Raw genomic sequence first — 26,224 nt, forward strand, 5'->3', positions numbered from 1 at the left:
ACCATTTAGTATCATTGCTAGAAGGATGAGATAGTATGCAAACTATGCAAAAGTGGTCATTTGTCTGAGAGTGAGACTTCTGCTATGCTTTTCATACACTTTACCTAATACAAATGCATGAAATTTGATAAATAAGTCTTTGCAACTGGAGACAATAGGCACCAGTCCATGCACTTTCTGTCGCAAGGCGGTCATTGCTAGTGCTACTCAACTCATGTAACAAACATTCATCTGTTTTCCTTGTTTCTGTAGCACAGTTCTTCTTTATCCAAGTCTATTGGCAGCAAACCATGTGTGTGTCATTGCAAGAAAACCAATAAATTATGCAAAATGTGGGTAGCCTAATAATGAGGCTCTAGGCACGATTGTGTCTGCATATTAAAAACAAGCTTTGGCAAAACCAATAGGTCTCAGCCATCCTAGAGCTATAGACGTTGGCAATTCAAAAGCATCTGAATATGGCGCTGGGGCAGATTTTTTAGATAAATGGGTTCTCAGCTGAAAAGGGGCCCTGTAGCTGGTGTTGGCCGTATCACTACTGTGCGCCGCATATCGATTGTCCATGTTATTGGAATAAAGTCAACACTTGTTGATTTCACAACCCTACCTTGAAGTCTTTCTTCCATGTACATGACCAAGCTAATTTTACAGTAGACATGGAGCGGTACACTTTTGTGTTGCAGGAATCGTTCTAGTACACCTGCTGTAGGAAAATCCCTAGCAAAGTAAGAGTCTGTTGTAAAGCATTTAAATCAAATGTCACACGAGTCACGTTTGTATCCGCGCACTAATCTTGTGTGCATCCCACTATCCGAAATCCATTAGCATTTTCTTTGTTTACTGTTTTGCATCATTCAAAAGGCTTAGAAAAAGGATCAATTCACATGTTCCTAAATGTTAGTTATTTTGATGGACAGCTTTTTAAAAACATTTTATGGAGTTTTATATAGCGCGAACTTGACCCAGTATCCGGTATCCGAGCGCTTTACATAGCAACAGTTGAGTTACATGAGGACACATTCATTTTTGTTAGGCACCGGGAGATTAAGTGAATTGCTCAGAATCACAGGATGTTCAGCATCATTGCCGAGGCTTGAACCCGGTCGACCGCCCTAGCCATTAGGCCAACTCCCCTCTTTCGGAATGCGGTGCACTTGTTTTACAGGGGCCATTTCAGCGAAGTAAATGAAGGTGCGCACAAGGAGCATGTCACCCGTCTTTGGGTGCTGCATTTATCCAGCCATTTGTTAAAAAATGTATTCCGATTGACTAGCTTTTCCATCGCCCAGTATGTGATCTAGTATGTGAAAGCTGGGAACCTTTGTCTCGGACGCGTGTGCACGAAGCAAGCAGCAGTGGGGGTGGGGGGGATGGAGGGTCAAGCTGCGAATCAGGAGGGGGTTGTGCGAAGGGCAAGCAACACCAGAATGTACAGCAATGTGATGAGATAAGGACAAGATTTGCAGGCCTGTTTCGAGAATTGCTTGGAGCAAATGTAAACATGAGTGTTTGTGAAAAGCACTGTTAGCCAAAGAAAAAAAGTTGTTCCGAAATTTTTTTCTAAAATGGCAACTGTGAATGGATATTAGTAATCAATGGCGGCCTTCCAGAGGGAGTGTTGCGGGCGGTGGGGCGGGGAGGGGCAGAGTAGGGGGTAGTGGAGTCAGACAAATGACGGCAAGGAGTAAGTAAGTAAATAAATTAAACTATTTACCTTGCGCTCGCTGCATCGCCTCGTTATCCGCTAGGCATTGATGGCTGAGTTTGTCAGCCCGGGCGTTCAGAGAACCAGCCAGTTGTTGAACCACCAGCGAGATGCCCTGCTGTTCCAGATTTTACCTAGTGGTCCAGTAGCTGCCTCATAGTGGGGTGCAGGAAGAAAAGGAATCTATACCTGCAGAGACCAAACATCTGCCACCTACTGACGGTATCCTTGCAGTATGGTGAGTGGGCAGTAGTTACCTTAGTTTAGGGTTGAAGATGCACTTTAGATATTCCACCTATCTAGTAGAGTGTAGATCTTCTCTAAAGGAGGCATAACAGACAAGATATAGGACAGGTTCAATGTATGAGATTTTCAAGCAAGAAGCATACAATAGCCGATAGCATGCACAAAATCTAGGCAGGGTGGGGCAGTTAATGATGTCCTGAGGTGCTTTACAACCCAATACCTCGATCCTACTTTATTGTCCATATTCCGCCCACAGTTCTACTTTCTTAAATAATGACACTTGCACCATTCATGGCAGATGTTTTATTCTATACATACTCCATAATTACAGAAGGCAGCTTTGGGCCAGCCTCCTATAGCCATTGGCCACTACGGCATAAGGTGCTGTAGTCAGTGGCTTGAGGTATAGTCAGTCACATATTAAAGCAGCCCACAGGCACAATTTAGTCTCTTTGTGTTGGCTGTTTGGGTGTATTCTTCCACCTTCTTTTGGATATGTGAGGGGCTACCTCATATTTGAAAAACACACTGAATCATAACACTTTTTGCCACATTTAATTAGAGAATGCATACAGTACACAGCGCGAATCATTTTTACACCGATTGGAGAATTTTCATTGTTGCAGTTATTCTTCTGTTTGCCAAGTAATGTGCTTGTAAGGGTCAAGAAGTATTCTGTGTTATCTGGACCTCTTTCACTGTTAAGCAATCAATGAAATCTCAAAAGGCCTGAATGGCTATCGTTGTTTAAAAGTTTAAAAACTCAGAATTGTGTTTCATTCCTTTTAGGTTGTGCAAAAGGGTTGTCAACCGTATATAAGCATGACGTAGCTGCCACCCCCTCTCCCACTATATGGTTCATTACTTGCTGCGTAATGCATTCACCATAGTAATGTTAAACCTGTTGTTTTACGATGCTTTCTCTCTATCCTACTCTTCCATTGCATTTAAAAAAAATACATTTTCACACTTGTTCTTATTTTATTTCCTTTTACAGTTTTTGCTGTAGAAGCCTGAGGGCTGCTGGCCCTCCTCTCTCCAGAGCCTGACGACACAAGATGGCTGCCAATGGTGCAGTAGAAAGTGAGCGTCAGGAGCTCCACCGCAGAGTAAATCAAGTCACAGAGGAGGTAAGAAACCCAAGAAATATGAGGAGGGTGCAGGCGAGCTACAGAATAACTGAGAGTTACACGAATTGCAGCAGCAGTTGGTGGTTACGCATTCCCTTAACCATTCATATTTGTAATAATCCTATGCTTGCCTCTACTCGTTCTTTGTCTTTCTGGCCCCTTTCTACTTCTGACGTCTCCTTATATTTTTGTTTCAGTTTCAGTTTCATAATCTTTTATTCGGTTACCACTTGTTTGCAACCATAAAAAGTACAAGTTAAAACAGTAAAGAAAATAAAATTATTTTACATAAAAATGAGAATATTTACACAAGAACACAGTTTATCAATCAAGAGCTTGTCGTATTTTGATGGTAGCTTTTAGAAAAGTAGCTATACATTTTGCGGAATGAGTTGAGTCCAAAAGTTGTAGGGAGAAATAAGCTAGATGACATGACCTATAACCAAGTGATCGGAGAAGTGGAAGAATCCAAGTTTTTCGTGGTATTTTATAGTATGAGCAGAAGAAAAAGATATGTAATGTTGATTGGGTTGATACTCCGTCACATGGACAGTTCATAATGTCACTCGACCAATTCTGTATTCGAGGAAAGGAAACCAAACGGAAAAAGGTGTTAAAACGAAATCTTGTCAAAAGATATTTTTCGTAATTAGAAAAATAATACGATAGATAAGGTTGGATACCTTTGACAAGTTGAATTGCTTGGATTTGGGAATTGAGAGGCTTTACAATCGCAATTGAGCTACGAAGTTCTCTCAGGTGGTCCATGGTTATTTTCTTTAGCTCTTTTCTCGAAATGTCCTCCACACTTGGTGGATCGTCAAAGTATGAGCTACGACCTAAATCTCTGAAAAAGTTCTCCACATATGCTGACCAAGGAATCCTTCGCCAGTTCGTTAAAGCCATACAGTCCTTGATCAACGAACGAGTTAGGTGACACTCTGATTTTGACCATATACGTTGCCATAAGAGAATTGGTTGGGAACGTATGTAGTCCGTGATGTAATCCATTCCAAGCTCATTGTGGGTAGCATAGATCGGAGCGCTTTGTGGAAGGGCCAACAAGTATTTAACGAACCCGTTCTCTACTATTTGAATAGGATCTATTGGGCCATAGCCCCAAACTCCCGCGCCATAGGTGGCCACACTGTGGCATTTTGCATAATACATTTTTAGGAGTTCTGGGGGAGCAAGTTTGCCAAGTTTCCTAGAGAAAGAAACCAAGGCCGCTGTTGCTCATTGGAAAATAAGTTTTCTGCTGGCCGTAGCCTGCCGCCAGCTTAAAGAGTCGTCCACCAATATCCCTAAGTATGGATAGGCAGAAGTTTTTTCCAGTCTTGACTTTTCCACGAAGATTGCTCTAGGTTTCTTGACCTTGGGGCCGATGTACATGGTGAACGTCTTTTTTATGTTAATTTTGAGTCCAAGAGAGCCCATAAAGGAGCAGTACTTATCAAGCTGCTTTTGTAGTTGGTTAAGCGTCCTGGCAATAATGACTGAGTCATCTGCGTAAAGCAGCGTTGGTATAGGGAGGTGATTGATCTGGGGTAAATCCTGGCTCCCTTCTAGCATAGCCAGCTCAAGTCCATTGGTGTAAAGATTGAACAAGAAGGGAGCCAGTACACATCCCTGCCTAACCCCTTTTTGGATGGAAAAAGATGAGGATAGCTCACCATTGACTTCAAATCTGACACGCGCCGTTGCATCCGAGTAGAGTTCTCGGAGAAAGACTATAAGTGCTGGGTCCACCTTAAGGTCGCTGAGAATAGCCCAGAGTTTGGAGTGCTGGACGCAGTCAAAGGCTGCACTAAGGTCAACATAAACTAGGAAGAGGTTACCACCTTTCGCTGCAGCGTATTCCCAATCAAGAGGGCAAGGTTCAGGGCCTGCTCCACAGTTTCAAGACCCTTCTGGAAGCCATATTGCAGGTCGGTTGTGATGTTATTTGTCTGGGCCCAAGATTGTAGTCGATCCAGTACCACCCGGCCCGCAACTTTGCCCATGGAGTCCAGAAGGGAGATAGGCCTGTAGCAGGCAGGATCATTTCGATCACCCTTTTTGAAGATAGGGAGCAGGATAGACGTTGACCATGACTCTAACAGCCCTATTGATGTTGCGGCGGAGAGGACCTGAGTAAGAAGGGGTGACCAGAGTTCGAAATTATGTAGAAAAAGTCTAAAGGAACACCATCAGGCCCAGGAGCCTTACCAAGTTTAGACGCCTTAAGAGCTTTAGCAACCTCTGCATGGGTAAAGGTTATGTTGATCGGATAGCTGTTCCTCCCTGACATGTTGCCATTTCTCTGTTCATCTTCAGAAGGGACTGGTTGAAGGGTTCCAAAGATTTTAGAGAAATGAGAGACCCATTCATCTGCTGTGACAGCAACGTCCAGATGTTGGCCCTTCGAGGAGTCTGCCAGAAAAGGAGATCTAATAACTTGCCAGAAGAGAGCGCTGTCTTTATTATGGCAACTAAGATGTAACTGCGCCCAAAGGTTGTTCTTAATTTCTTTCCTGCGTTCGGTTCTGGCTGTGTTATAGAGTTTTCTTAGGTTGGAAATTTCCGAAATATCCCTCAGAGGACTGCGGATGGCGGCCTTTAGATCTGAAAGAGCCTTACGACATTTTGCATTAAACCATCTCTCAGAATTAGATTTTTTGTTCCTAATTTTACCAGTAAACTCCTCTCTGATAACCTATAGAACTTTCTGAAAACTGGCCACAATTTTTTGAGGCGGGGCGTCAATGGATAGACAGTCAAGAACCCATGGTCTGGCTTTATCGAGGACCCGTTCCGTAATTACGAGTGGGTCGACCTTGGCCCATTTAACTGTGTATCCGTTCACCTTATTGATGTTTTTTTTTTTTAAACTGTTTATTCGTGACTGTATCAGATATTACATGGTACAATTATTCCATTTACAGTATACCAGTCTTTTCCGTTTTCTGTAACGTAACTGTGGCATATTATCTATCATGCACGTAGTTCTCATCTTATCTTATAATTTTCAAGTAATTTTCTGTTACATCAGTTACCATTAGTGTACAATTCGCAATAACGCCTGTATGTGAACTATCCCCGAACTCCCTCCCTCTCCCACCCCGTCTCCCAGCTGCATCCTCCGCACTCACTGTAAGTTTGGATATATTGGCTTATAGCTTCTCCAGAGAAATACTGTCCTCAGGCCTAGTTAACCCTTACAGTAGTCTAATCACCCATGTTTGTAGGCAATCAGTACATCTGGCATACAATCCACAGGTACCTCACTGCGTCATTTCTAGGTATACATCGTCTAGGTCTAACAGCATTCGTGCCCATTCCTGCGCAACTGGATACTTGCGTAGGCCCTTCTCCTCTTCCCTGCGCAGCGCGGCAGCTTCCGCCTTTCCCCATTTCAGCAGATCTGATCGCCATGTTTCTGCGTTCGGGGGTCTGGGCGATTTCCATCTCATGGTGATCACTCTGATGGCTAACAAGAGGGCTAAATCCTGAAATTTCAGTTGCGCCTTACAATTCTTAGGCCTCTTCCTGTGTCCTATCAGGCAGGGTAGTGCCCCCGCAGGGATCTGCAGGGCCGTTATAGTGTACAATATATGTCTAATCGTCTCCCAGTAGTTGCGGATTCTCGGGCATGTCCACAGCATATGGAGAATGTGTGCCTCATCTTCCTAACATCTAGGGCAAGTGTGGGGGGTGGCAGGGAACATCCTATGGAGCCTTTGGGGGGTGAGATACGCCCTATGTAGAACCATGGTTTGTATAAATTTGAATTTAACATTTCTGGACACCCTCCTGTGATGACCCAGGATAATCTTCCAATCCCCGTCTGAGATGGTCTCCCCTGTGTCTGTAGCCCAAGTTTCCCTAAGTGCGACGAGGGGCAAAGCTGCATGTTCCCTGATACCTACGTAGAGCCACTTCACTAGATGTCCGCCCGTCCCCATGTAATGAAGGAGATTAACTAATTCATGCTGTTCAGGCTTAGTGCGTTGTGGGGCCCAGGTGCGTCTGACATATTGGGTCACCGAGGCGTGCAGGAGATATAAACGTTGTGGGGCACCCGTGTATTGTGCGAAAGAGGCATGATCAAGTAGAATGTCGTCCCCAAACAGGTCTCCCACTCTATCAACCCCGGCCGCCAACCAAGGTTGTAGTCTGCGTCGCGTCAGGGTCCCATGTGGTGTCGGGAGTCCCAGGAGGGGGATGTTGTCTGCGTAAGGAGTGGTTCCCGCCGTATACGACAGCGCCTTTTGCCAGCATTTCAAGGCTACATGCAATAGGGGGTGGCAGTCTCTGGGGATCTTAGCCGTAGGCAATAAAAGGGAGTGAAGAACTCCACGTTCCAATTGGTCTGCCGTTAGAGCAATCTCGTGTAGGTTCCTGCCCGCCACCCACCGTGACAGCCATTGAAGTTGGCTTGCGTAGTAGTAGCTTTGTAGGTCAGGTACCCCCAGGCCTCCCTGTCTGGTGTTTAATTGTAATTTCTTAAGGCTCATCCGCCGCCTTCCTGACCCCCATATAAGGTTTATTAATAGTGTATTTAGTGTGGCAAAAATGTGTCTCGGGATTAATACTGGTAAATTTACGAAATGATACAGAATCCTAGGGAGTAGAACCATTTTTGATACCGCCACTCGGCCCATTACAGAGAGGGGCAGGGATGTCCAAAAGTTAACGCTGCCTCTAAGGCCATTGACTGCTTTCGGTATATTACCATCAATCTGGTCTTCCGGGCTGCGAAATACGTTAATACCAAGGTATTTAAACGTGGTTGGTGCTACCTGGATCTCATGAGTTCCGAACTGTATTTGGGTGGGTCTCTGCCCGTTCCGAAAATAGAAACCCAGTGATTTCCTCGGGTTTATGGCCAGGCCAGATATTTTCTCGAATCGGTCAAAGATGGCCGCTAGTTGTGAGTGGTCATCCTGCAAACTACGGAGGAACACCAGGATATCGTCGGCGTATATAGAGAGCAGGTTATGGCTATCCCCAATTACTATTCCCGACTCCGCCGCCCTATATCGGAGTGCAATCGCCAGGGGTTCTAGTGTAAGCACAAACAACAGTGGCGACAGCGGGCATCCCTGTCGGGTGCCCCTGTGGACAACATAGCTATCTGAGGTATATCTGCCCGTGCGTGCCCTAGCCGTCTGGTTCGTATATAGCAGGCGAATCCATTTGATCAGGGCATCTGGGAATCCGAAACGACGCAGAGCTTCAAACATAAAATCCCAGGCCAGGGAGTCAAACGCCTGCCTGAGATCAAGGGCTATGCAGCCAGCGTGTGGCAGGTTTTGTGGGGTGGCCGACATGAGAGCGGGGAGTCTCCGCGTATTCTGGGAAGTGCTTCTCTCCGGGAGGAAGCCACATTGATCAGTATGAATCAGGCCAGGGAGATGGGCCTGTATACGCAAAGCGATGATTTTACTGAGGATTTTATACTCCGAGAAGAGCATGGAGAGGGGTCTATAGTTGCCCACATCCAGGGTGTCCCTGCCGGGCTTCGGAATGGATATTACCAATGCCTGCATAGTCGTGACTGGCAGGTGGCCGATTTCATAAGCTGTTTTATAAATTTTCTCCAGCACGGGTGTCAGTGTCTCGGAGTAGTCAAGTCAAGTCAAAGCTCACTTTATTCGATTAGATAAAAATCATAAAAGTATGCTATACAAATACATAAAAACATCATACAAAGCTTTAAAAATACTGTACATTTTAAAATTCATTAACAATACGTATAGAATGACCTAGCACACAAGAATAACACTGTTATCAGGAAATAATTCATATTCCCTTTTTTTAAAAAAATATATGTAAATTGGAGCAAAGCTTAGAAATTAATTCATACTACCAGGTATAGGGCAAACATTTACATTAGCTCCATCTAGACTCGTATGGGATCTCTTCCGTCTAGCACGGATAGATGCAATCAAAAAATTGGCTACACAGAACATCACCCGATGATTTTCCATTAATTGTAAGAACAACAATGCTGGTTTCAGCTGTAAAAACCCCATTTCCCTCAAAAGAGGCTTGATATACTTTGCCCTGCCTTCAGAGAAGAAGGGACAAAAAAAAAAAAATGTGTCAAATCCTGATCGGAAAAATTATCACATTCACATGGAGCATTTTCCCTTGGCATACACCAATTTTCATAATTACCCAACAGAAAGTGTGCCTGATTGAATCTAAATTTGGTTAGCAACCAACGATAAGGACGTGTAACAACAGTCAGATAAGGTTGCATTGACATTGAATTAATCAACAAAAAATGTGATCTTACTGTTGGTTTAGAGATTTCAATCGACTCTCGATCCATTTCTCGGGACCTAATGAAATTCTGTTTTACCCAGTTAATATCATCTTTACTCAAATTTTCCGGATTTGAGTATAATTCCGGGCGACCCATGAGTGCAGTAGATGTTTTGATGTATGCCAACCATTTGATATCAGCCACTCTATCCCGCCCCAAACAATCCTTAATAATTTTATGATTCAGTGTAAGTTTGGGGTTAAGCCAAGTTCTGATCCATAATAAAAGCGGTGCCATGTTTAACATGTCCGCAATGTAGCCCATACCCAGCTCTGCATGGACCGCAAAAGATGAAGTGGATTGGGGAAGGCCCAGGAGAGATCGTAAAAATTTGTTTTCCTCTCTCTGAATCAAAGTTAGATCTTTATAACCCCAGATTGCTGCCCCATACCTGGCTATGGCCATAGTTTTGGCTCTGTAAATCGCCAAAATGGCCTCAGGAGGTTTCCCACCCAATCTTTTTGCAAAGCCAAGTATTGCGGCCGATGACTTTTTCACTGCTACTCTTTTATTTGCCACTTGGGGGGCCCAGCTGCCCAGGTCATCAAACACCACACCCAGGTATGTAAAGATTCTTACTTTTGATATTACTGAGCCATTGCACAAGAGCGTCTTGGTATTATTCCTCCCTTTCCCCACAAACATCACGTGCGATTTCTCCACATTAATTACAAGTTCCAGGTTTTGCATAAAATTCCCAAAGGAGTTTAAGAGGCGTTGCAAGCCTATGGGAGTCCTGGACAGCAGCACTGTATCGTCCGCATATAGTAATACTGGTAATTTAGTACCCCCCATACATGGGACGTCTGCAGATGCCGCCCCCAAATTTGCACTTAACGCATTAATATATAAAGAAAATAACATTGGGGCCAAAATACACCCCTGTCGTACTCCCCTCCCGGAAATAACATTGGGGCCAAAATACACCCCTGTCGTACTCCCCTCCCGGAGTAGACGTGGTAAAACTCCCCAGGCAGTCCGTCCATGCCCGGAGTCTTTCCCCGATTAAGTGAGCGGATAGCTATTTTTATTTCCTGTTGTGTTACGGGTCCGGCTAGGGCCGTCTGGGTCTCTGGGGCCAGGGTCGGGATCGGCAGATCTGCCAAGAAGTCAGATACTTCATCACTATCCGTTTCAGGGGGGGAGCATAGAGTCCCTCCAGATGGGACTTGAACACGTTGTTGATTTCTAGTTGCGTGTGGACTTGTCTGCCTGTTGCATCCCGGACGCATGTAATGACTGGGGTGTCTGGGGCATCTCGGATCAGCCTGGCAAGCAACGCGCTGGATCTATCCACTTCCGCCTGCTTTCGCCTCAAGTACTCCCCATAATCAATGACCCGTAAGGTCTCTAGCAATTCTGCATGTTCTATGTTACATAGCTGTAGGTCGCCTTTGCGCTCTGGGTCCCGTCCCACCTCAGTCTCAAGCTCCTTCAGGTGATTCTCTACGTCACAGAGTTTCCCGTGAATTTCTTGTCTGGCTCCTACCAGTCTACCAATCGCAGCCCCTCGTATCACGGCTTCATAGCATCCCACACCACTAAGTTCGAGGACGTAGACTCCCAATTTTCCCTGAAGTAATTGGATAATGTGTCATCAAGGTGTGAGCGGAACGGGCCGTCGTCAAGCAGGGAGGGGTTGAGCCGCCAGGTTGGGACAGGTGAGGGCACCCTACCCCAATACAAGTCTAGTGTTTGCGGTCTATGGTCTGAAAAGGTTTTTGCAAGGTAGTCTGAGGATATGCACTTAGTCAATGTAGGGGTGGTGCATATGAATCTGTCTAGTCTGGTATGCAGGTTATGTAGTGGGGAGTAGTATGAGTATTCTTTGTGTTCTGGGTGCAGCGCGCGCCATACGTCTGCCATTCCCCACCCCTGTATCCATGACCTAAAGGAGTCAGTCAGTTTATGCACCCCTGTCGCTTGTAGGGGAGGGTGTGATCTGTCCAGTTCCACGTCTAATACCATGTTCCAGTCATCCCCCAAAATCCAGGGAACGTCTACCCAGTCTGCCAAGGCCCGACCGACGGTTGTTAGAAACCTGTCCTGGTCGAAGTTCGGGCGTATATACTGCCCAACACCATCATTATACCATCTAGTGTGCCCTTGATCAATACGTACCGCCCCTGTTAGTCTACCCTTCTTTCCAATTCCACAAAAGGGGTACCATATCTCACCCATATCGTGGCTCCTCTGGAGAAGGCAGAGTATGTAGTGGAATAGATGGTGCCTTTCCACTTTTTCCGTAGTGTGTGCGCTTCAGCCTGTGTCAGGTGTGACTCCTGCAGGAACACTATGTGTGCTTGCTGTCGAATCAGAAAGGCATGAACCCTATGTCTCTTCTGTATCGCCCCTAACCCTCTCACATTCCAGGTAACCTGCCTGTATTTACCTTTCGCATCAGCCACATCCAGAGTCAGGTATTAGTAGGAACATTAGTTTACATTTCAGTGTGTACATCTTTGTTGCTAGCCAGGAGACGTTACCCTCCCCTTCCCAACTACAAACTCTATAGGCGCAGCCCCGGAACCTTGCTGTGCCGAACATGTAACAGTAAAACATAACTAAACATTCTATGTTGCATACGCTTTTGGGGGGTCGGCTAAGCTTGGGCCGTGTCCGAAGAGCCATATCCGTCTGTGCCGCCGGCTCAACAGTGCCGCCGGGAGAGGAACAGACAATCTCTTATGTCTGGTAGCCGTGGTTATGGAGGGGGGGGGTGTCCCCCGGTGTCCTGTTTATGCAGTACTATAGTCTTGCGTGATACAGGGGCCCTGGGAGCATGAGGACCTTGTGTCGGAAACAGTAAGTAGAGAGCTCGACTCCGTCACCACCGGAGTCAGCATATCACCATGTAATTCCAGTCCTGCACCCTGCCCATGAGCCCCCCTCACCCACCAAATCGCAGCAGTACCTTCAGGTTACACTAAAGAAAGGATACCAGTTTGACTCGGGGTTCCGCGTCCCATCCATAGTAGGAGTCATTCTTGGGCATTGTCCGGGAGATCATCCGCCGCTCTGGGTGTGACAGTCGGGAATAGAACCATACTGTTTTCTGAGTCCGAATGAATCATGCTGTCCTCAGTGTCTGTGGGTATTGTTTCATGTTCCTCCCTGAAGGAGCCCAGCGCTGCAATAGCATCTGTCATGTTCTGCTCGTGCGCCGGGAGGTATATCAAACACGGGACACAGTTTCGTCTCATATTCCTTTATTTGCATCGCTCATTACAGCGGGTTAGCATCTGGTCAGCACGTCCGTCTCCGTCCTAGTCATTGTGTGTTCCCCTTCCTGTCACCGTCACCGGATCTGGTGTCCGGTGACTTGGTCACTGTGCCCCCACAGGGTCCTAATGCCCTACTGTCCATTTCCCACACTGTCGGGTCACGACACCTCCCCCCTTGTAGCAAACAAAAGTCTGTGACACACTTACCATAGTCCTCATTCACAATTATATATGAGAGAGAGAGAGAGAGAGAGAGAGAGAGAGAGAGAGAGAGAGAGAGAGAGAGAGAGAGAGAGAGAGAGAGAGAGAGAGAGAGAGAGAGAGAGAGAGAGAGAGAGAGAGAGAGAGAGAGAGAGAGAGAGACTCTCCATCGCTTCCTTGTCCTCTATCTTCCGTTGTCGCTGCCATTTCTTCTTCCTCCGCCTTCTTTGTTCTTGAAATGCTATCTGTTTCTTGTCATTCGTTGTTGTTCGTAGGCAGCCGTTATCATCTATCCTTTCACTTTCGTCACCGCCAGTGACTCTTTGGAGAACTTGCTGTCTTATCATCTATATTATTTCTGTCTCAACACCTTTGGTCCTGGCCCTGAAATGCCTCTTGCCTTTATTTCCTTGGTGGCGCTTGTCCGCTCTGCTCATTGCATGTCTTTGTCCTTTCTTTTTTGCTGCTCTTTCTCCTGTGGTATGTCTTTTCGTGTTGCTCCTTTCTACCCCTTTTCTTTTAGCCTTTTCTAGGCTCTCCTTGTCCTTTTCTCTTGTGTCCCTTTTGTGTCCTTTTTTCTTCTTCAACTTCTGTTATTCTCCTTTTCTTTTAGCCTTTTCTAGGCTCTCCTTGTTCTTGTAGCCTTTTCTAGGCTCTCCTTGTCCTTTTAGCTTTTTCTAGGCTCTCCTTGTCCTTTTCTCTTGTGTCACTTTTGTGTCTTTTTTTTCTTCTTCTTCTTCTTCTGTTATTCTCCTTTTCTTTTTCCTGTTTCTTTGGTCCCTTCTTTCCTCGTTATTTTACTCCTCTTTCCTCTTTCTTCTTTTCTTTATTGCCTTGTAACTTCTCCTTTGCTCTCTTTGTCCTTGTGTAATCTTTGTCCTTTTGTTTCTCTTTGTTGTTCTGCTTTCTTTCCTTTTGTTTTCTTTTTCTTTTCTTTGTTGGGTCTCTTTTCTGTCTTTTATTTAGCCTTCTCTGGCTTCTTCCACTCTCTTGTTCTTCTTTCTTATATATGTATATATTCTTTCCTTCTTTCTCTCTCTATTTGTCCTTTTGTTATTCTCTGGTAATCTCTCGTCTTATTGCACCATCATCTTCCTTTGCCTTATTGCTCTTTTGCCTTTTATTTATCCTTTATTCTTCAATCAAGACATTCATTTCCTTTGTCTCCCTTTTCAGACCTTTTCCGTGCTTATCTTCCTTTTCTTCTTTATCTTCTTTTTCTTCCTGTCTTTTCTTCTTGCTCGCGTTCTCCTTAATTCACCTTGTCTTATGTTCTTCTTCTCCTTTGCCCTTTGCCTGGCTTTGAAATGGCTGCTCTCCTTTTTCCTATGACCTTTCCTTGAATGTCCCCTTCAAATGTCCGCCGTCATTCTCACAATACTTTGGTCGTCTTTGTTCTTCCTTTTCTTATTATGCCTCTTTATTCTCCTTACTTTTTGCCTTTTATTTGTCTGTTTCTGGCTTCTGGGTGTTCTTATTGTCTTCTCTTTTGTCTTCTTTTGCCCCTTGTTTTTCTTCTATATTGTTTTTGTTGTGGGGTCTTTAGTCCCTTTCTGCCTCTCTTTGCCTTTCTTTCTCTTCGTGTTCTTTAATTGTCTCTTTTTCAATGTTGTCTCACTTCGCCTGGCCTTGAAATGGCAGCCCCGCTTTTTCTTATGGCCTATTTCTCCAATGTCCCATTTAAAATGGCCCCCGTTATCTCGCGAGATTTCGCGTTCGAAATCTCGCTTTTCCTGACCTCATAATGGCCTCCTCATTCGTTTTCCCTTTTTTAATTGGCTCAGCTGCCTGACTTAGTGATGGCCGCCGAGACTCCTAAGCTCTCGCGGGACCTCGCGCCTTGTTTTCAAAGGCCCGCGCTTGGTCTTAGCGCTTACCGCTATCTGCTGCATCTTTCCACTGTCGCTGTCTGGTGGGCTCCCGCGTCGCTCTTCCCGTCTTCCATGTTGCTTGCGGCGCATCCAGGGTGAGCACCTTTATTCTTTTTTCCTCACCATTGTGTACGTGCTGGACACACTTTGATCCACGCGTCGATCCGTTTCTTTACCCTCGTCGCCAATTGTCATGTTCTGCTCGTGCGCCGGGAGGTATATCAAACACGGGACACAGTTTCGTCTCATATTCCTTTATTTGCATCGCTCATTACAGCGGGTTAGCATCTGGTCAGCAGCTGGTCAGCACGTCCGTCTCTGTCTACGTCCTAGTCATTGTGTGTTCCCCTTCCTGTCCCCGTCACCGGATCTGGTGTCCGGTGACTTGGTCACTCTGCCTGAGGCCCCACAGGGTCCTAATGCCCTACTGTCCATTGCCCACACTGTCGGGTCACGACAGCATCCTCCTGTCCTTGTTTCTGTTGCTGGGCCGTAGGTGTTCGCCGCCTCGGTTCTGCGCTCCGTGCGTCCAGGTTGCCCTCCGCGCGATTCAGTCCCTCCTTGGAGCCGCTGGCCGTCGAACCTTGGGTCGGGTCCTGGTTCTCTTCAATGTCCATCACTTCCAGCCACTCTTCCACGTCCGTGGGACTTTCAAAGAAATGCGTTTTGTTGTCGTGGATCACCTTGAGACGTGCAGGGAACAACAAGGCATAGCGAAGTTTGGCTCTCTGGAGTCTCTTTTTCACCTCGTAGTAGGAGGACCTCTGTTTCTGTACCATGTTGGTATAATCCGGGTATAGGGAGATACGTTTATTTTCGTATTCTATGACGGATTTCATCCGGGCCTGTCTGAGCAGCGTGTCCCTGTCTCTGTAGTTGAGGATCTTTACGATCAGAGGCCGTGGTAGCTGTTCTGGTCTCGGTCGGCCCGTGGGTATCCTGTGTGCTCTCTCCACACAAAAGAACGGCGATAGCCCCTCAGCCGCTACATTCTCGCGGAACCATTGCTCCATAAATTCCGTCGCGTGGGACCCCTCACATCGTTCCGGAAGCCCAATGACGCGTATGTTGTTGCGCCGATTGCGGCCTTCTGCGTCCTCCACGCGTTCCGCAAGAGTTTATCTGGTGTTGGAGTTGGTTGATCGACGCAGTGTGTTCCGCCACCGTCGGGGTGAGTTCCGTCAACGTCAGCCCCTGGTCTTTTACTTTGTCCGCCAGTTTGTTGTGGTTGGCCTTAAGCAAGGAAAGGTTAGTGGTAAGAGTGCCCATTTGCGTTTCTATTGCGGCTCTAGAGTCTCTGATTTCTTTTAGGATTAGGTCCAGTTTGTCCTCCTGTTGGTCTTCTGAGAGGGTAGAGGTCAGTGCGAGAGGTGTGGGACCTCCTAGGCCCGCGTCCTGAGTAGGCCCCGCAGATGCCCCGTCCTTGCCATCCGTGGTCTTCGCCCCTTTCCGCACCATGGTTGCAATTCACTTACGCCTTCTTTCAGCTCTAAGGGGCGTCAGAGATCAGCTCGTAGGATGGGTGCCAGTGACCGCCGCGTCCTGGGGGCTAGGCCTGGCGAGTGTGTGTTCTCCCCTTTTGTTGGCAATGGCGTCTAGCTGCGCGCCTTTCGTCGGGCCACAGGCCGCTCCCGCGTCGTCGCTGGGTTATGGCCTCCCGTCCACGTCCTCACCCCCTGGCGCAATGTTGATCCAGACCAGTGATCTCACCCACGGTCACTACCACCTCCTCACCTCGGGTAGTCCCGGTGGCTCCCCCTGCTGCTCCAGCTCAGGTCCGGTCACCAACTATCGCCCTGTCCCGTTTTCGCGCTCCTCCGGCGCCAGCAATGGCAGCAGTGGGGGAGGGGGGAGGAGATAGGCAGCGGGGGACGGCAAGAGGCGCAATGCAGCACTATCTCTGGTGTCTCGTGTGGCCCCCGCTCAGCGCTAGTCCTACCAGGCTCCGGTTCCAGGTGGCAGCGCAGCGCGGTCCCGGGATTTCAGCAGCCAGCAGGTAGGGCTCGCGTTCATGCGGCAGTCTCCCTCCCCGGGCAGTCGTTCCCAGCCTTCTCAGCTCTCACCTCGGTGGCAGTGTGGGGGAAAGGGGTTGATCCCAGCTCAGGTCCCACGGGCTCCTTTCCACGTCAGGCGTCACCCCAGCCACACGTCGCAGGGCAGCCCCCGCCGCAGCGGCAGACAGCGCACCGCGTCCCGGGCTCCGCCCGTACTCGAGGTCCCGGCTTTCCGAGGGTAGCAAGGCCACAGATACTTGGTCGCGGCCCGCCGGACTCCCGCAGCACCTAGAGCCCTCAAATCGCCGTCGAGTCTAGCGGGGCACCTTGGGGACAGATTCCCTCTGTCGGATATGCAGGACGGCCCTCCGGCACGGCGTTCAGGAGTTACTTTCCCCCGGCGGCACCGGAGCTCTAGCAGGCTCCGTCCGCCATGCTGGCCTGCTAGCCACGCCCCCGCCTTATTCATGGTTAGAGAGCTTTGTGTTAGTTGGCTGGTAATGGTAGAGTGCAAGGTGACATTTTTTGGGGAAACTGTTACTCTAATGGGATAGTGATCACTGCTCACATCCGTCCCTGTGTAGAAGTTGGCCAGTTGACCCTTCAGGCTCTGTGAGGTCAAAATATAATCTATAATAGTTAAAGACCCCCTACCGTGGAACGTTGGAGAAAAGTCTATTGGAGGTTCTACTAGGTCATTTGCAAACTCAAGTTCTAAAGAAAAAAGGGACTCGTTTAGTTTATTCCCGCAAGTGGAATGTACAAAATGTGGCAATGGGCTGCTGTGTTCGTCCAGCAGGCCACAATTCCCGTTTTTGTGGTTTGTGCATAGTGTAATATTAAAATCACCGCCCCAAATCACATATACTGTGGTTGGGTGTAGGTCGTTTCGCAAAAAATCTAAAAAACGTGGTAATTTCACTTAGCAATTTTATACAGTCCGTTATTTCGGAGTTATTATAGTAGTTAACCAGAATAAAGGTACTATTTTTGTTAAAATTTATTTGCAGTATTTGGTAGCTTGGATCTTCTTTAAGCATGCATATAATTTGGGGAGACCGAGTATTAGCAACGTAAACTGCCAAGCCACCCTTTGGTCTGCCCATGACTCCTTGAATGGCTGGAGTATGGAATGTTTTGTAACCGAGTAAATGATATGGAATGATTGACCAGGTTTCCTGAATACTGACTATCTGATGTACATTAACTGTATCCAGCCATGGTTGTAACGCTGTTTTGGCTCGCAAGCCTGCAACATTCCAATACAAGATTGAGATGCTCGGATCTGCACTGTGTGGATAGTCATATGACTGTGATGACAGAGTTTTAGGTGATGGGAGATCTGCAGATCGCTTACACAAACACTCTGTCGAAGTTACACCTCCTAACGTATTTTTATCAATATTTTGGATCTGATGGAGATTTATAGCATTTGCTCCAATAGGAGCCTCCGGAAAGATGTATGACGTTATTTTTATGTTAGTATGAGAGGGTTCTAGCGGAGATCCGATCTCATTAATTATTGAGATCGGCGGTGTTAGTAGTGTAAGGGGTTGATGTTTAGACAGGCTTAAGTTTTGTCCGGGCCTAGTAGAGACATCAGGGGTTGTCGGGACCTGGGTCTTATTTATTGTGGTTGCTAGCAGTCAGTCTACCATATCGAGACAGTCATAGCGATTTCTAGTTGGGAAGCCCTGCCAACCCTCCATGGGGAACTGGGGCCTTCCAGGACGCCAAAACTGCGACTGCCAATCCTGTGACTGCCAGTCTCTGTTACTATTTCTATTGGTGTATGCCACCTGGTTCCAGTGCCCTTCAAGGGGTTGTTGCCAATTTACAGTGGGGAAATATTGATGGGTGTTCTCCGGGGGGTAGAAAAAAGAAAGATGGTGGGCATCAATTCCACCCTTTTTTTCCAATGATGGCCATGAGCAAATATAGTTAACTGTGGCTGGATCAACGCAGTTTACTATAATGCAATCGCCCTGTATTGATTTTTGTTCCTCCCCTATCCAAGTTACTCTACGTACTGTGGTTATTCTGCTGATATGATGGCGCTGTAATGGTCTATTTAGACTTAGCCACTGCAAGACTTTATTTTTAAGGGACCAAAAGGATTCGTTAATGCCTTCAGAGAGTTCAGGGACGCCGGTAAGAATAACCGTGTAAGGGGATGCCTCAAGAGGAAGGTGCACTGGGCGCCTTGGGCGCACTCCCCTTTTTGCTATCTCTGAGGATTTAGTTTCCAATGTTTTAGGAGGTAGAGGTAACTGTTTTTTTTAGAGATATCTGTTTTTTATCAGCGGGTTGATTCGTGCTTTTCACAGAACCTTGTAAGGCCTGGGTCGGATCGTTAATCGATCCAGCCAAGGGCACACCCACTTCAGGATTAGTCTGTTGAGGTGCTAATGGAACTGGGTGTTTAGGTAGTATAGTAGATGAATTAGGCGCTACTATCGGTTTACTGCCAGGGCCTGATTGGGGCGCTTGTGGAGCTTTTACTAAAAGTTTGGGTTTCCCCTTCCCCTGATTTATATGATCCACACTGGGCTGGGTGGGTGTTTTAGTAGATAGTAGTGCCATCTGTTTTTCTAGATGCCTCAGGCTAGATTGCAGGGGTTTTAGAAACTCAATAAGGAGTTCCCAAATGGTGGATAATAGAAAAGGGGTGGTATTACAGACTGTACAGAGGCTCTCGGGCTGGGAGATCCTAGGAGAATTAACAGTTAGATTCTCGATATTAGTATTGATCATTGGGGGATTGATATCATTTGATGTATTAGTGCTAGCTTGGGCAGGCTGAGAAAACTGAGCCCCCCCTGACTCCTGTGGAGCCTCAGGTCTAACAGAATTACAGTGTTGCTTACCATTTCCCCGTTTTGAAACGGCGCCCTCCCTAACCCCTCGAAGGTGGTTATCTAAAGATGTTTCCGATGTTTGGCAAAGCTCTAAATTGGGGGTAATCTCTAGATCCACCAGCGAGAGTGAGTCAGATAAAGATTGAGTTGCAGAGAGATCCACTGAACAAGGAAGTGTGTGGATATCTACAGCAGCAGTAGTAGTTGGTAATGTCAATATGGATGTAATAGGGCCTTGCTGATTGGGAGAAGCCGCGGTGGCCAAATGGCCCATAGAAGAACGCTTAGCGTTTATAAGGTCTAAAGATACTCTGCGTTCCAGCAGAGAAATACTCTGGTCGATGACCTCGTTGGTACGTGAAATGAATTGGTCTATCGGCCCAGTGAGCTGGGTAACGCTTTGAGCGGATTTGGTGTTTTTCCTAGTTCCTCGGGTCATTATGGACAGGTAAATAGATCAGTCAAGAAAGAAAGAAATTAGCCTAGGCGAGCAAAGCAAGGGGGGTGGCCCGGTCCGGTCCTTACCGAGCACTAACGGGCAACAACGGGCCCGCCCTTGGCCCGCGCGCTCCCGCGACGCGGGTGATGTCAATGATTTAAAGCGCCTCCTGGCGCGTGCCTGACGTGACCGGCGCTATGCCCGGTGGGAAAGGTAGTCCCCCGCTCGGCGGCCGCTCGATTGTAGTAGCGGCGGCGGGGGGACTACGGGCAGGGCCAGCGGCAACTAGGCAGGGTTTACACAAGAAAGTCTCAGGCAGCAGGCAGAAAGGAGGATTACAGCGGAGCGCCCGCTCCAACGCTGTGGGAATACCAAAAGCGGAACACCCGCTCCACCGGCGATGTCAATGATTTAAAGCGCCTCCTGGCGCGTGCCTGACATGACCGGCGCTATGCCCGGTGGGAAAGGTAGTCCCCCGCTCGGCGGCCGCTCGATTGTAGTAGCGGCGGCGGGGGGACTACGGGCAGGGCCAGCGGCAACTAGGCAGGGTTTACACAAGAAAGTCTCAGGCAGCAGGCAGAAAGGAGGATTACAGCGGAGCGCCCGCTCCAACGCTGTGGGAATACCAAAAGCGGAACACCCGCTCCACCGGCGATGTCAATGATTTAAAGCGCCTCCTGGCGCGTGCCTGACGTGACCGGCGCTATGCCCGGTGGGAAAGGTAGTTCCCCGCTCGGCGGCCGCTCGATTGTAGTAGCGGCGGCGGGGGGACTACGGACAGGGCCAGCGGCAACTAGGCAGGGTTTACACAAGAAAGTCTCTGGCAGCAGGCAGAAAGGAGGATTACAGCGGAGCGCCCGCTCCAACGCTGTGGGAATACCACATCTTCTGTCACTTTCTTTCTCGTTGCATATGGTACTTTAAGGTGCCATCTAATTATGTAGTTCAAACCTCCTGTTATCTTCTATTTACCCTTTGTTGTTGTTTAATTGAATTTTAATATTAACTATGTTTTTTTCTGTACAGTGTAGAGGTTATTTTCACTATTGGAACATTCCGTGACCAATTCCTCCCCCACCCTGTCCTCCAAGATTTACATGGCTAAAACTCTGGCTTCTAAGGGGTTTTGAGTGTTGTACTATGGACCACTGTATCTGCGCTGCAGTTTAAAGTGACATCTCTGCAGAGGCAGGAATGTCATCTCTGCAGAACTCTGAGATAAGCTGAAGTATGCCTAACTTTTCTGCACTGTAAAGTGTTTTTTGATTAAATGCAGATATAATTTATTTACTATAGCTAGAGTTGCATCAGTTATAAAACCCAATTTCAATAAACGATTAATAAGAGAAAAAAATATGTTCAATGTAAATAAAATAAATTGTTAGACTGGGCCTTTCTGTGTTTGTTGTGTCAGTAGAAGTCCATGCATAAAATGGGTTACGCCACCAGGAGAGAGATAAGGGGAAGACACTGCTGAAAGAATGTGGCTTATGAAAGGACATTTTCAATCGAGCCTGTCGAGTTACGTTAGAGGATAATCCATTATGAGTGGTGCCTGCATTTGTCACGGTTTATATAGTTCAATCCTCAAATTCACACGCCAGTCGCGATAAACTAAGTGTGTGGCGCAGTCCTGGTTTCTCGCGCTCCTAACTGTCTGTACTCGGAGCGCGCGCTACCGAAATATAAATATCAGAGGCGCCGCGCGGCGCTGATTACATCAGCCCGTGGGACACGCGGATATTAAACGAAAGAGCTGCCGGCAGTGCAATTGTTCATTCTAACTTTCGGATATTAAAAGAAGACTCCATGGACAACCTCCGCCTCAGAGGTGTAAAAAGGGAATCATTCCGCTGCCGCTGAAAAGGCCTGCACTTCATTTCCGCGAAACAAATAAGGTTCGCACTCTGGTTACTATAGAGACAGTGCGTCGTAGAATAGCTTTAAACCACAGTCAGTGCTTCCTCTGCAGGTTTATTATATTTGTAAATCTTCTATTTTACGGCGACCGTCAGACGGAACTTTCGCCTTTAAACACATTAGGAGTCATAAAAGACACCCATTTGAGACGGGGCGTTGTTCGATGTTCAAAAGTGGGTAGTTATTGGCTAGCCAGAATTAACGATAGCAAAACCTTTTTAGGCCCAGGGCGGGGAACGTCAAGAGCAGCCATACCAGGATCTGCCTGTCGTAAAACTACTCATGACGGATTTTCCAGAAATATGCCTGACGTTTGGGGTATTTTGTTAGCCATGCACTGAAAATGTCAGTTTATTTTTGACGTACTAAAATTAATTCTACATTTTGGACTCTGCAATTATTCAGTGCCTGGAACATTAATCCGGCACCCATATTTGAGCCATAACAGTCCAGCATGCTCAGTTTCTACCAGAAGTTGTAGAGAAAATTAATGTTGGGGTGAATAACTGTCGCGGTCATTGCCAACTTGAAGGGGTCATCTTGTGATTGCATGGCAGTACTCATACTTGGTGTGATGTTTTAACTCACAAGGTGCTGGGTGGGTCACCACTGCAGCGCATAGTTATGTAACCCCTCAGTTGCTGTTTTAAATTGTGTGCATAGGTGTTCTTTACAGTCTGGCTTCTGGTTTTATTCTTTTTGTCAGATTGTTTGAAGCACTCACACCAGTCCCTATTGGATGCATTTGTGCCCTTGACTGCAGTCTGTCACAGTTTGGCACTGATGGACTCCCACACTTTATAGTAACTATGGTCAGTAAGCCAAGTATGAGCTGGATATGGAATAATCACTCACTTTCACGAGCAGCCCCAGTGTATGCTTGTAAAGCTTGTAGTGCCCAGAAGAGCTTTAGTCATGAGTGCCTCCAATGCACTGCTTTCCGCTAGCGCAGATAATCCTACAGGCGTCTACACTGGAACAAAGATATAGAATAGGCTAAACTTAAAAATGCGTTTACTGAATTACCCTTCCTACATATAGAACCCACGTGCCAATGGAACCAAGCGGTTGAATTAGGTATTTTGTAAAATATTTATTTTTGCTTTAGCAGCGTAATGTATATCATAATCACCATGCCACAGAATAGCATGTTTTTTTCTGCATCCTACAAAATACAGTCTTGCAAGTTTATCTAAGGCACAGTATGCTGGATGAGAATGGAGAGGAGGAAATAGGGTTCTTGCACTGTGCCTCTTTTAAAGATTACAAAATATATACAATAACCTGCTAGTTTTAACAATTTTACATAGTAACAATTCAGTGCAGAAGCTATTTTACGAGAGCTGTAACTCAGTAGTTCTGCGATTACCTATGCTCTTTGAACGCACAGTATGTGGTTTTGTTGCTTTTGAAGGCACAAAACCTGCCTTCAGCACCTGACATAAGTGCTGGAATCGCTTGGGATCCAGCCAAATCTGGGATCCTGCAGTTATTCTTGAGCCAGATCCGCGCCGGTCCCAGCAATTATTTTCTTTCCGTGTCCCATCATGATGTGCCGGGACACAATGGTGGCACCAGTGACCATTAACTGGGTCCGTCGCTTTAGCTTGTAGGTGCAATGCAAATGGTCAATCAGCGTCTTTTGAAGAGTTGGGTCTTGGCCAAGGAGCAGTTGTAGCTCATATAGAGCACTAAGAAAACCTAATTTCTTACCCAGATGAAAGTATTTGTAGACTTTACCAAGCTCAGTGTGAACGTAGGATACATAGATGTATCTATGCCTTGTGAGAAAGGCAGATATGTCTCCAAGTGTGTAGCTAAACACAATAACCATAAACCATAGCACACAAAAGGAACTGCATTTTTATCACTCAATAATAAATGTGAAGTGGTACTGAATGGAACCCGTTCTATTAACCACTGACTAATGAAAGACTGAGTTAAAACCTTTAAGGGGTTGAACTTCTGTCTAAACTTCTCCAACAGATTTATAGAGCATGGACAGTTACCAAAAAGGATGCCCTAAGGCTAAGAGAGTGCTACATAAAACATGCTGAAATGTGGAATAGAGCATCACTACAGAACTTTCAAGGACAGAAGTATCTTAACGTATTTTCTCAAGGATGCACGGTTGGAAATGCATCTCAGGGGGGAGGAGTAGATACTTCCAATAATGTGGTATCAGTTAAGAACAGGAACAACTTCCCAGCCGTTGAAACCAGGTTTGAGAGACTGAAAGTTGAAATTAGAAGATCTCAGAGTCCTTGATAGTTTGTGAAGAGACATCTTATTGCGTAAGTAGGGAGGGCCTGTACCATGAATGACACTGTAGACCATGACAAGGTTTTGAAAACAATGCTCTGTGTGATGGTGAACCTGTAAAGGGAGACCCTAAAAGAAGAGCTGCGAGTATCCAGAGGCTGATTAATGATAATGTGGACAGCCGAGTTTTTAATGTGTTGAACGTGAAAGAGCAATCTGCAGCGTCTCAACGCTTGGATTACCATACCTCTGGTGGAAGAGGTAGATTTTTTTGTAGAAGTCTTACGTTATAGAAGCAGGTTGTAGAATTTCCTAATTTTTGAGTAGATTATGTGAACTGCTCGTCAAACAAGAAGCGCAGATGGTAGACTTCAGTAATGGGGTTGGAAATGGACTCAGTGCTTCTTGTCACCACTCAGGGGGCCAGGAAGACCTCCGTTTGCCCAAAAGAAATATTTCAGTTTTGTCTGTGTTGATTTCCAAAAGTATATTGTTTAGCCAGTTGATGACCGTTAAGAGGCTATGTTGAAATTTCGTGTTATCAGCATAAATCAAAAAGATTAAGTGAGCAAATTAATATAGCTAGTGGATGAACATACACTTTGAACGGTGTGGGGCTGAGGCAAGAGCCCTGCTGTGCCCCCTATTTCAACATAATAACGCAAATGATAGTGGACGAAGGTTTATCACCCAAGAACGATCCCAAAGGTAAGAAGATATTTAATCGAGGGGTTTGAAATTACCAGCCCGAGAAAGATGTTCAAAAAGGATTTTATGGAACACCTTGTCAAATGTCGCCAAAAGGTCTGATATGACAATGCAACCATAAGGTCTTGATCTACTTGAGTATGAATTTCATCCAGAATAGATATGAAGGCTGTTGATGTGCTGGGATGCATATGGAATCTGAATTGTGCCTACAATGTCTTGGAGGTAGCAGCGAGCTGTGTGCTCTTTTAGCAACTTTACCAGGATTGAAATTTGTACCCTGCAGGTTCAAAAGTTTCTCTGGGACAAGATCATTAAACCACTGTGCTATTTTATAGAAAATGTCAATCTCTAACCTACACGTTACACAATGTAGAGCACGCACATTGATCCTCTGTTCTGTTTATGCTGGGTCAGACCTTTGTCCATAGTGAGTGGATTGTTCAGGTGCTCCGCACTGCTAAAGAAAACTAGCGTTGGCTAAGACAATAGTGCTCTCCTATGCCAGGTGTATTGGCTTTGCCCATATGTTTTAGTTATGTTGTACACCAGTGTGACTGCTGACCAGAAAGGCTAAAAGTTTGTGGCGTAAAGGAGAGTGGAGTGGAGTGGAGTGTTATGTAGTGCGTGGAGTAGCATAGAGTGGCTTAGAGTTAAGTGGCGAGGAATGGCATAGGGTTGTGGAGGGAGTAGAATCCTTGAGTGGAAGGGCGTAGAGTGGATTAGAGTGTCAGAGTTAAGTGGCATACAGTGGAGTAGAGAGTCAGAGTGGAGTAGAATGTTGTGGAGTGGTGTAGAGCAGAGTGGAGTGGTGTTGAGGGTGTTGCGTAGAGTGGAGTAGAGTGTTGTAGAGTTGAGTAGTGTAGTAGAGTGGAAGGCATGGATTGGAGTAGAGTGGAATGACAGAGTGGAGTAGAGTGTACTGGTGTAAATTGGAGTAGAGTGTTGTTGAGTGGAATGGCACAGAGTGTAGAGGCATAGAGTGGGGTATTTTGTCATAGAATAGAGTGAAGTAAAGTGGCATTGAAGGGCATAGAGGGAGTCGCATAGAACGTCGTAGAGTGGAGTAGTGTCATAGAGTGGCATAGAGCGGAATAGAGTGTTGTGGAGTGGCATAGAGTATAATTTAATGGAATAGAGCATCATATAGTGGAGTGTTGTAGAGTGGCCTTGAGTGAAGTGGCATAAATTACAGCGTAGAATGCATTGGTGTTCAGTAAAGTGGTGTAGAGCGAATTGGCGTAGAGTCCAGTGACATAGAGTGGAGTGCAATGGCGCAGGGTGGAGTGGCGTAGAGTACAGTGGCTTACAGCAGATTGTTTCAGGGTAGAGTACAGAGGAGTAGAGAGTAGT

At 46.5% G+C, this 26,224-nt stretch overlaps 1 protein-coding gene across 2 annotated transcripts in view; it reads left to right on the top strand.

Moving 5' to 3' along the window:
- The window catches only part of LOC144782009 (synaptosomal-associated protein 25-like), a 445,013-nt gene that overhangs the window by 152,952 nt on the left and 265,837 nt on the right, over window positions 1–26,224 (top strand). For both annotated transcript variants that reach the window (XM_078661116.1, XM_078661117.1), the window contains exon 2: window positions 2,949–3,081. In XM_078661116.1, the coding sequence (XP_078517242.1) occupies window positions 3,010–3,081 (72 nt within the window). In that variant the 5' untranslated portion in view covers window positions 2,949–3,009. The remainder of the gene's footprint in view (window positions 1–2,948; window positions 3,082–26,224) is intronic.

The sequence above is a fragment of the Lissotriton helveticus genome, chromosome 9 (assembly GCF_964261635.1).
Source record: "Lissotriton helveticus chromosome 9, aLisHel1.1, whole genome shotgun sequence".
NCBI classification, from domain to species: Eukaryota; Metazoa; Chordata; class Amphibia; order Caudata; family Salamandridae; genus Lissotriton; species Lissotriton helveticus.